The sequence below is a fragment of the Sebastes fasciatus genome, chromosome 24 (genome assembly GCF_043250625.1).
Source record: "Sebastes fasciatus isolate fSebFas1 chromosome 24, fSebFas1.pri, whole genome shotgun sequence".
NCBI classification, from domain to species: domain Eukaryota; kingdom Metazoa; phylum Chordata; class Actinopteri; order Perciformes; family Sebastidae; genus Sebastes; species Sebastes fasciatus.
Window position 1 is genome coordinate 6,368,381 of NC_133818.1, and position 11,874 is coordinate 6,380,254.

Below are 11,874 nucleotides of genomic sequence, written 5' to 3' on the forward strand. Positions count from 1 at the left end.
AATTTGTGGTTATACGGCAGTCATGTTCTCGTTCTTGGAAATCAAAGACCTGCTGTGACAATCTCAGCGTGGGGACCATCAAAGGCCTTTTAAGAAGCTCGTTATGATCCAGCGATTGCCAAGAAACTAAAAAGATGTTCGAAGTAAACAGTCCAAGAAACTGTCGGCCTAATATTTGATCAACACTTTTAAGCCACTTCATAACTTCCGGTCACTATTAGTACTTTACAGCATCTTTCATATCATTTGTAATTCTGCCTCAGTACACGCTGGACTGTTATCACGTGGACTGAATCCTTAATCTTCCAAACGCATGAAAGAATGCCGAGGCAAAGTGCAATCACTGCGGTAAATTCTGGGCAACATTAAAGGTGCCCTTGAAGATGAAAGCGCACTCTTTGGGCAGGGAAAAAGGAATATTAACAACATCTATTTTGGGGGCGCATAAATGGTTTTAAAAAGATGATCAGTTTGGACCTAACAGAGTCTCTTCGTCAGGGTGGATATAATAAAAACATCATCAGGGAGAAAATAGGGTGCGTGCCCTGAGTTTACTGCGTCCCAAACACATTTTCGATCATCCTCTCAGGACAACGAGACGCTTAGTCTCGAGCCCTGACGGTATCTACAGCACTGTAGAAAAATAAGCACCGTCACGTTTTCAGATTTTTGGCATCGACTTGGTACCGGTTCTCGTGACATCACGAGAGCCAAGATGAGTAGTACACCCCATGACAAGTGATGACAGTGAAACATAGGTGACTTTTGGTGTAAAGGAAGCGGGCCATATTGGCATGCTTTGAATGCTTTATTGTGTTTTTGATCAAGGACATCATGGATCAGGTAGACTTTAATAACAGGAGCAGGGTATTGAATGCACTGATGCTCTTCATACGGTGCTATTTTTAGCTCCGCCTGCCTTTGTGGCCAGATGGTCAGTCAGGTAGCTCGAACAAAAGTTCACCAGGCCACATAACAAAGTAATGATCCTGATCCTCTCTCAGAAAAATGTTATTCAGAACGGTTAATTCCGGGAAGCTTTTTTCTCTGGATTGGACCAGCTTAACATCAATAACCTGAATGTATTTTTTTAACATGTCACTATTTTGTAAGAGATGGTGTTGTTTTTTTTAAACCTCTTTTAATGATGAATAAACTGACTGTATCTCCCTGTTTTGTTCCAGGACAAAAAGAAATACCTCGACGTCATCCACAGCTACATGGAGGTCCACGGCACCGTCCACGGCACCGTGCGCGGCACCGTGCACGGCACCAGCACCTTGCACCTCCCGAGCTACGTCAGGAACCACGGCATCCTGAGCGGCCGAGACCTGCAGTTCCTCCTCCGAGAGACCAAGGTGAGTCCAGCTGTAAATTGTCTCGCATGAAAAAAAAAAAAAGAAGACCCTTCAGGGAAATAAAAGTGAGGGCACGGTGCTTATTAGATGGCTATGAAAACCACAAACCAACTCCCACGCTTGTTCCTGTAACTGTGGCCTTGCTAACCTGCAGGATATTGAGTATGTGGTAGTTAAAATGTTAACCGAAAGACAAGTACAACTTCTTAAAAGAGATGTTGTTTGGAGAAGAGAGTGTCTTTGTGTGAACAGAAGAGAGCCTTGATCCGAGTGGCTGTAGTTTGTCCTCGGTTCGGCCGTCCACACGAGCACTTCTCTCCATTCACGTCATGACTTGTCTCTTCCTCTCACTACTCCAAACCTCTCTTATTCACAAAGACAAGGACACAGCGGCCACAGAGAGAGGCTGCAGCCAGGCCGGGGTTGTACCGCGCGGAGCGAGCTCTCCGCTAAACACAACACTTCACATGTTCCGCAGAATGTGTGTCGAGCTGTTTAACACAGATAGCTTTGTTTTGTGGCAGCACTGTGAAGCTGTGAAGTAACCTCGAACTGATGTAAGACTTTCCATCTGGTGTAAACTTCAAATTCCAAAGCTATTAGAACAGAAACAAAACAAGAAATGCAAACATATGTAGTTATCGATAATGCCTTTATTCAGATTCATCTTCATTTCACGGTTTACGTTTACACGCCCCCTGAGTTTGGATGTAACGCTATGTTACTACTGTAGAGGGTGGATTTTCATTAAGTTTTATGGAGCTGCCCATTGCCATAGGGGAATGGGATTAAAATTACATGGGCCTCAAAAAACCAACAATGTCTGCTGAAGGTGAAAACCATCATTAGTGCTGCCATCATTGAGAGATGGAGTCTGACTCTTTTGGCTCCAGTCGGCGTCCTTTTTCAGAAGAATGAGGTGGGAGAGAGCTTCGATTTCTTTAGCCTATGAAACCAGATGCCTTCCCATCAGAGTCAGAGAGAGACAAGAGTACGCTGGGGCTGGGATACAAAGAGCAAAAAGAGCTGTGATTCAGACGGTTATAGAAAAAAGATGGATTGAGATTTACTGAATAAAACATCGCTTCAGCCAAAAAAGCGATTCTTTGCTTCCAAATCTAGCACCTAAAAACCGAGCACCCAGTGATGTTAGAGGCTCTGACAGAGAAAAGCAAAGGTGTAGCAGATCGTTAAAGTATTGAAAACAACTTTAAAGACTTAAGAGAAGCAACACTCCAACAAAGAACAGAGTGAATTTAGAGCCTGGCAGAGATGGGATACGGTGTAAACGTCCATATCCTCTCATTACATGCGGTTCTGCCCGTACAGGAACGGCCAATTAAATCCCACAAAACCCCAACATGTTAGCCACGTTGTTGTTTAAGAGCTTCCAGGGAAAACAGGAGGTGTTGCAGGCTCAGTCATCCTCGCGCCGCTTAAACAACACGCTCACTGTTACCTGCAATCAGACTGCCTGAGATAATTGGCCCGGTGGGGTTTAACTATTGACAGAGTGTATTGTAAAAACACTGAGTGTGGAGGCGCTTCTGTGAAGAAGAAGAAGAGCGTGTCGCTGTCGCCGTCTGACCTTTTGATTTTCTCTCAAACTGAATTTCCTGAAATAAACTCTGACGTGCCGTTCTGTCGGGGGAATGGTGTCGATGAAGTGCGGCAAAGCTTCGCTGCGTCATGTTTGGTTTTAGATTCTTCCGACGTTGCTATCTTCCATTTCTAACACCGTCTGCCTCCGGTTAGTCTTACATGGGTTTCTAATTTAACTATTTGTGTGTGTGAGACGAGGAAGAAGCTTTAATACCAGTTTTACACGTCATTATTGTCATCATATTCTGCAATAAACAGACAAACAAACAGCCTAATTAACTCTCTGGGTCATTAAACTCAGCTGCCGTCGTGTTTTAGGACATGTGGCTCCGAACATGTTGTGTTGGAGCTGGTTCTTTGTTGTTTGATCATTATTTGCAATTCTCTCTGGTTGGCTCATAAACTTTAAGCGACAGAATAAGTGAGTCTTTGTTTGTTATTAAAGGGGACATATCGTGTTCATTTTCAGGTGCATACTTGTATTTTAGGTTTCTACTAGAACATGTTTACATGCTTTAATGTTCAGAAAACACTTTATTTTTCATCATACTGTCTGTCTGAATATACCTGTACTCACCCTCGGTCTGAAACGCTCCGTTTTAGCGCCTTTAACACGAGAATCAAGGCGATTTTGGGTCTGATTCCTCCCAACAATCGTCAACAAAGCCCCGATAGTTTGATGGTTCTAAAGATGATCTTTCCAGATATTTGTGGTGTGAGCTATGTTAAGAGAGATTGTTTATGTGGGCTTCATGTACGTACAGACGTGCTTAGATTACTCTCACATTTGGAGAGGAGGAAGTCATTGCACTTGCAGGTGGAAGTGGGTTAGAATCAGGATGTGAGTGTACACTAAGGCAGGCATTCATTTCTGCTACATCACTGCTTCTCCTCTGTCTGTGTCCCCTCTCTTCATCCCCTCCCCTCCTCTCTCCCTATAAATAGTGGGCGACTGTCTCTCGTCATTGAGGAGCTTTTGCATGCACACACACAACATAACACATAGGAGGAGAAGAAGTGTGCTGTGCTGCCACCTGTTGGCAGAAGGCTGTCGGTGTTGACCAGAAACATTAGTAATGTTTACATGTGAGCTAGAGGAGCATGATTCACAACCCAGGGCCCAGCTGCATGAAAATAGACCTAAAGTCAGACTTACTATAGAAACCTAAATCTACCTGTTGCATACAGCTTCCCTACGAGAGACTAATGTAAGACTGACTTAGATAGCCTGTTGCACAATGCATTATGGGTGAAATAAGACGGTGGATGCAACACCAAGTATGGGAGAAAATAACAGAAACAGTTAATGGCTTAAATCAAGTGGTTGTTAGAAATGTTAAAGATGTTCAGAAACTATTCAAGAAGATGGTACAAGAATCCAAAAAAGTAATAGATAAACAGTTTAAATAATTAGCTAAAAATAATGGATAAACAGTTGAAATAATTAGCTAAAAATAATGGATAAATAGGTGAAATAATTAGTTAAAATAATGGATAAACAGTTTAAATAATTAACTAAAATTAATGGATAAACAGTTTAAATAATTAGCTAAAAATAATGGATAAACAGTTGAAATAATTAACTAAAATTAATGGATAAACAGTTTGAATAGTAATAATATTTATGCAACAGACAGGCTTAATTAGACAAGTCTCACCTGACAATCTAAGACCAGTCTAAGGCCAAGACTAGTCTTAAAGTAAGCTTATGCAACTGGCCCCAGATCTGAGTATTCAAGTGTGTCCAGACATGCACAGTACAGCACTGCATTGTGTGTTAAAGAAAGAGTATAAAGAGTAGTACACACAGACTAGCCATTGTAGCCGGCCAGCTCTGGCCCTCCTAGTAAATGAGCCTCCACCACTCCACCACTACACCACCACCCTCCTCTCTCTGTCTCACGCTCAGTGGACACGCTGCAAATATTTGCTCTTCCCATCCAGGAGGAATGAACTTGTTATCAGAGCCCCCCTCTTGTTCTTTATACGTACCGTATTTGCTTTAAAGTATGTGAGTTGGACTGTGGAGAGGAACTATTTGCTTACCGTGCGCCACAGAGCTCGTCTTTTTAAATGGTTTCTAATGATATCATTTGCATTTTAAAGAAGCCTTAAAACAATACTTGCATGACCTTAATGGACATTTAAAAGAGTTTGCTTGCTGTTCATACTGGCCGTTAAAGCTTCCTGTGTAAGTGATGGGGCTCAAATCAAGAGAGTATCCTCCACAGTTACACTCCTTTTTAGTACAAAATCCATCTTTGCGCTTGAGATTTAATGATATATCTCAGGTGGTGTATACATTTTGAGTTAAATGAGTCATTATTTAATAACTATTTGCCAGTTATTGTAGCTGTTTTTTTTTAATTCTCATCAGGCTACTTGGATACGGTGCGTTTCCATCTGCTCGGTAATATCCTCGGTACTTCTTCTCCACCAAACGTCTCGTGGCCTTTGGGAGGAATAACCATTAGAGCGATGTCTTCATATTATTCTGCTTGTTTTTCTTCCTTTGTTTTATAGAGAAAAGGTGCTGCCTCGTCTGTATTTTGTGCTGATAACATGAGAGGTTTGTTTCAACCGCTGCTGCTATCAGCAAACAGCAGGTGAACTTTTCTAGCCCTCTACCGGCTTCTTTGTTAGTCCCATGTGCCACCTCCTTCCTGCTGGAAAAGAAACCGTGTGAACACAGAACAGGTTGTGCAGCAGCGTTAGTCAATATTTCCTCTCTCTCCGCTGCAGTTGTTCGTGGGTCTGTCTTTCCCCTACGAGGGCCCCGCCCCCCTGGAGGCCATCGCCAACGGCTGTGCCTTCCTCAACCCCAAATTCAGCCCTCCGAAGAGCAGCAAGAACACGGACTTCTTCAAGGGCAAACCCACGCTGAGAGAGGTGAGAGGAGGACAGTTGTTTTGCCCTGCAGACTCTTCTTGCTCGAGATGTTTTAACCTTTTAACCTCTAACTCTCTGGTTTCTGTCTGCAGCTGACCTCGCAACATCCGTACGCCGAGGTGTACATCGGTCCACCCCATGTGTGGACGGTGGATATCGAGAACTCTGTGGAGGTGGAGAATGCCATCCGCTCCATCCTCAGCCAGAAGGTAAACACAAAACACTTGAAAAAAGTTAATTTCAGAGCCTGTTCATAACCCTTATTGATTACTGTGGTAGCCTACTTCACTGCTTTTTGCCAACAGCTGAGTGGGCAGATGGACCCGCCCTTTTAAATGACCTCATACCCAAAGATATTCAGTTTACTGTCACATAGGACAAAGAAAAGCCACAAATCCTCACAGTTAAGAAGCTGTTAGTTAAATGATTTATCCATTATCAAACTATTGAGTTAAGATAAGACAAACATGTAGTGTAATACACAGGACAAACGTTAAAGATGTTCAGAAACTCTTTAAGAAGATAGTACAACAATCCAAAGAAGTAACGGATGAACAATTGAAATAGTTAGCTAAAAATAATCTGATCAAAATGATCACAAGGATGAGTGAAAGCTCGTTGAGAAAGGTAGAGAGAGATCCTGTTGCGTCTTCCCGTCCAGGCCCGTGCATATTTAAAGGGCCGGCGCGGGCTCGGGACCTCGTGTTCCACTCTGCTCCGCCGAGTGAGTCGGAACAATAGCTGTGTTCACCGGACAAGCCTGCGGAGCGTCGTGTGCTTCGTGATCTGTGGCCTACCGGGCTCCCCCCTTCCTCTTCTCCTCCTCATCTTCCTCCCAAAAACACAAAGAGTGACTTACAACAAAGGCTTCAGTTGTTGGTCTGAAGTTCTCCTCTGCAAATCAGGGAGTGTACAGCGGGCTAATATCTCTGTAGGTGTGCTGACTTCACCACCACAGCATCCTCTCTAACCAGTCTGTATTTTGTGTCTGTGTGAGCAGATCGAGCCCTACCTGCCCTACGAGTTCACCTGTGAGGGGATGCTGCAGAGAGTCAACGCCTTCATTGAGAACCAGGTACGGCCTCTACGTGTATTAGCTCTTCTTAAACACAGTGAGGAGATGTCAGGATGTTGTTATAGCTGAATGCAAATCTCTTATCTGTGCTGACAGCCAGCAACAACAGCTCTGTTCACTCGTAACGTCGTCCTCGTCATCACTGTTAAGCAGTTAGAAATGTTTTACAAGGGCCAGAAAGATTTCAGAGCCAAAAATTACAGCTGCTGTTGAGTCATAGCATACTTTACTTTAATAACCCTGTCAACACAGTGGAGATATATAATAAAATGTTCTGCTGTGGGACTGTAAAAACAAACACTTTTTGTCGTGTTTCACTAAACCAGATTTTAGATTCTTTTGTAGGACTAGAGAGCAACAATCTGACAACACAGCTTGAGCAAAAGATAGTTCTAGTTTTAGTTTGAAGGCTGGCCTGTGTTACGGTGGTGTTGTGTGTTTTCCGTAGTAGTGTGACATCATGATGTTGTTGTGTTGTCAGGACTTCTGCCACGGTCAGGTGATGTGGCCGCCTCTCGGCTCCCTGCAGGTGAAATTGGCCGAGCCGGGCCGCACCTGCAAGCAGGTGTGTCAGGAGGAGCAGCTCATCTGTGAGCCGTCCTTCTTCCAGCACCTCAACAAGGACAAGGACCTGGCCAGGTAACACACACACACAAACACATGTTAATAAGACAAATCTCCCTTTAAGGTACATTTTGAACACACTTTCACCCTGTTATAGTTTTTAAAAGTGTCCATTAGGTGGCAGCATAGATTTGAATTCATATTTGTCATCCAGAGTGGAGGATTTAGATAAAGTGCAGTATGAGGTTAAAGCCACTGGAGGGCCCAGTTTGTTTACTGGGATAAATGGCTCATGACTGATGCTGAAGAACATCACTTCCTCTCTCACTCTGATTCACATAAATAATCATTAAGCATGAAAACTGAAGGAAATCTCTCCCTCAGGTTCGGCATTGACTGTCAGACGGTGGAGTCGAGCTCGGACACGGTGGTCCCGGCCTACAGCGACACCCGCCGCCACTGCATCTTCCAGGCGGACCTGCTGCTGTTCAGCTGCGCCGGCGCCCACCAGACGCTGAAACGCATCTGCCCCTGCCGCGACTACATGAAGGGCCAGGTGGCGCTGTGCAAAGACTGCCTATAGCAGCGACACGCCGGCTGACGGGAGGAAAAGGAGGGGAGGGGGTTCGGGGCGTGGCCGGAAGCAGCTTCACGAGTGTGTGTGTTTGAGAGAGCTGTCAGTCAAACACACACACAACAGACTTTTGTGGGAAGCTGTCTGGACAGATTCACCGGACTGCGTCCGTTCATCATATTTATTGTTTCCCCCAGCTGCTGGAGGCGACCCCGAGCATCCTCTTGATTCACCGGCGGCGGCGCCGCGGCACCTGGAAGCGGTGTGAAATTACTTGAATCAACAAAGGGAGTTTAAAACGGAGGCGAACGAGCTGCTGCCTCCTTGGTAGACTGCACATATCAGTGACTGCCTGCCTGTTTGTCTTCAGGTTCATCAGGGCAGCAAGGGACCAAGGGAGGAGACTCGACCGCCTCGTCACGACAGCTGCCGCGCCGCGCCCCCCTCCACTCCAACCCCTCCGTCCTCCGCCCCTGGTTCCAATCTGAAACTGTTTATTTAGGTAGGTTTGCACTGGACTAGCTTGCCTGAATGCCCCCACACACACACACACACACACACACACACACACACACACACACACACATAGACGCACACACACAACAGACGGCGGCTTAAGAAGAACCCAGTTTTACACTGTAACCAACTCTGATGAAGAGCGGACATGTAACGTAGATATCTAGATTTTTATTCTGGACGTTTTTCCCGACAAACACACACAAACCGCGATCCCTTGATTTTCATACATTCACTTTTAAATTGCACATTTGTTTTAAACGTCTGTTTTATTTAAAAGAAGATGTGTGTTTCTACAGAAGGCCAGTAGAGGAGCGTGAAAATGTTTTTGTTGGACTGTTTCAGCAGCATCCGGTACGACGCGCACACACACCGAGGGTCGTTCTCTGTAGCTAAAGCTGAGTCGTAGTGACGTCGTAGATGATAGACCGTCGTCGGTAGCGGTGGTGACACCTAGACGCGAGGAAGCCTTAACAACACGTGTTCCAAAGACTCCACAGCCTGCAGAGAAACTGTTCGTCTGCGTCTTAACGTACACAAACTGTTAATACATGAACTCGTCTCCCGTCTACCAGACAAACAGCTGTAAATCCTTTCATGCAAAGCAACAAAAACATGCCAACGAAGCGTTCCAAGAACCTCGCATCTCCTCGTTTTTCTTTCCATAATTTGCCTGCATATTTGCGAAGAAAAAAAAAAGTAAATTCAGATTAAAGTCGTAGTTGTTGTGGTGAATGGGGGAATAAAAATGCACTACGGTAATTTGCAGAGGTTTTAACAAGATATTAGTAACACTGTATATTGTTCATAAGGGTTTTTTTCTTTTTTATTTATTTTGTATACAGATCTTTATCTCTGTGTTTTTGCTGGAAATCTTTGTTTTTTTATTTATCGGCGGAGGGGTGTCTATTTTTTTTTTTTCCTTTTTATAGATTTTTATTTATGGAGAGTAATTTAAAAAAATTAAAAAAAAAAAAAGCTTGCTTGTTTTCAAGTGTATGACCGAGAGAGGGGGAGGCTTTGTCTGCTTCTGTTCAGCTTTCAGCAGTGAAAAGATGTTATATTTAGGGTTTTAAAATTTATAGAAAATGTTTTAATTAGGGCTGTCAATTGATTAAAATATTTAATTGCACATTTTTTATCTGTTCAAAATGTACCTTAAAGGGAGATTTGTCAAGTATTTAATACTCTTATCATCATGGGAGTGGGTAAATATGCTGCTCTATGCAAATGTATGTATATATTTATTATTAGAAATCAATTAACAACACAAAACAATGACAAATATTGTCCAGAAACCCTCACAGGTACTGCATTTAGCATAAAGAATATGCTCAAATCATAACATGGCAAACTGCAGCCCAACAGGCATTGCGTTAACTTTGACAGCCCTAGTTTTAACAATCAAAATATTTTTTAAAAAGCTAAAAACTTGCATGAGGATTGGTTTTAAACTGAAATTTTAGCCAGATTTTAACTGCAGAACAAGAATAGTGTGATTCTTTTCATCATCACTGTCTGTTTAAAGATGAACAGCCGTGGACAAACGTTTCCCAGCGACAGCCAGCAGGAGCCTCATACACTCTGTGCTTTGATTTCCAATCTCAGTTTTTCTGTTTGCACAAATTTCAGACTGAACGTCCAGCTACAGGACACCACCTGTACCGCTTCATTGTGTCAGCTCAGACTGTTTTTAATTATTTTGTTATTTACATTTGTAAACAGGTCCGTGATCTGCCGCCAAGTTTAGTGTTTTCAAAGAACATGATGTGCCTTTTCATGGTTTAGTCCGGTTTGATTGCCAGCGAGTTGTTTCGGTTTGATAGTCGGCCGTCAGAAAAAAACACACTCGTGATGCAGCCTTCAGTCCCAAATTTATCTCCACAAATCAGCTAAAAAATATTTCTTTCCTCGATCAGTTTTACTTTTCAAAATAATTTTTTTAAAATCAAATTTTAATTGAATTAGTCCAAACCTTGTGATTTGTTAAATTTGGTTGCTCCAGTTGGAAAAAGTGTAACTGATTCACACAACTATAGGAGAGGATAACACCAGTGTTCATTCACTTCAGCTAATGTTTGCCATACATTCTTAAAAACCTGTTTTATAGTAACTAGATTAGCCACTTCCATCTGTAATCTGATTTCACAAACATCCATGTGAACACATAATCTGGTCCCCTTTTCTACATCCATTCCTGCTGTGTAGGTTCAGACTCTACAAAGGCTGCAGCAGTCATACAGTGGTGTTATCCTTTCAGCTAAGCTGGGCATACTAGAAATCTAAACCAATATTTAAACTTGGCTTACTTTATTTTTCAATTAAAAGTGGGTCAAACCTGTTTTTTTGCAGTAAAAGCCTTATTTACGTTGTTATTGTAAGCATGCTGTCGATCAGATTATCAACTGTTTCTGTTGAACAAAGTGGTTTCTTCACCATATCTGTCTTTGTTAACCTCAGCAGCGAATGTCTCCATTGTAAAAAAGCTACTTACAGTCATACGAACATGTACCAATCTTTGTTTTTTCAATCTCAACCTTGTTTGAATCTGTCAGTTAGCATCCAGATTGTGGTCCAAGCAGCGAACGGTGAATAACGCAACGACAACAACTCTTTTTTTTGTTTCTGTTTTCACAGTCCTTGACGAGTAAGAGGGATATAACTTTATTTTTAAATAAACCTTTTTTCTGTGACAAAAGGCTCAGACTCTGGTTTAATATTTGTTTTACATCACAGCAACACAGTATCCAGTATTTATAGAGTACAGTCGGCACAGCATTGATGACATACTCCGATAAATAACAGCCTCCTTCTCAGTGCCTGGGAGATGTTTAGTCGCCGCTGTGCTTCGCTAAACTCTCAGTTTTGTGCTTTTACACAGATTCACATTGAACTTTCAGGGTAAACACCATTAAAAATGAATATGAGTCCAACTGGCAGCCATACTGGAGGAAGGTAAGATACGTGCTGTGGAGGCGTTGAAGGCTGCCAGAAGTAGAGATGAGCTTTAGAGTGAGCATGTGGATTTAATGATTATTTATGACCTAAACGTTGTTTCTCTAATGAACAGACAGTGTGCAGGAATCAACTCTATTAGATCACATATATCCATGTGTGTGGTGGCAGGTTGCTCTTCTGGTCACTAGATGGCGCAAGTTTTGCATGTACAAATGATAATCTTGGGTTTGTCACTTCAATGTTAAAAAAAAAGGGGGGCAACCTGAGCAAGTTTCTGCTGTTTCCCCTCTGTTACATCTCCAGTGAATTACTTTTGTGATGCCAAAAACCATGATTTT

General features: G+C 42.8%; 1 protein-coding gene across 2 annotated transcripts in view; it reads left to right on the top strand.

Moving 5' to 3' along the window:
* Positions 1–11,276, top strand: part of mgat5 (alpha-1,6-mannosylglycoprotein 6-beta-N-acetylglucosaminyltransferase) — a 72,857-nt gene extending 61,581 nt beyond the window's left edge. For both annotated transcript variants that reach the window (XM_074626497.1, XM_074626498.1), the window contains exons 12-17: positions 1,185–1,358; positions 5,703–5,849; positions 5,942–6,058; positions 6,850–6,924; positions 7,406–7,563; positions 7,873–11,276. In XM_074626497.1, the coding sequence (XP_074482598.1) occupies positions 1,185–1,358; positions 5,703–5,849; positions 5,942–6,058; positions 6,850–6,924; positions 7,406–7,563; positions 7,873–8,071 (870 nt within the window). In that variant the 3' untranslated portion in view covers positions 8,072–11,276. The remainder of the gene's footprint in view (positions 1–1,184; positions 1,359–5,702; positions 5,850–5,941; positions 6,059–6,849; positions 6,925–7,405; positions 7,564–7,872) is intronic.
* Positions 11,277–11,874: the final 598 nt, after the last annotated feature.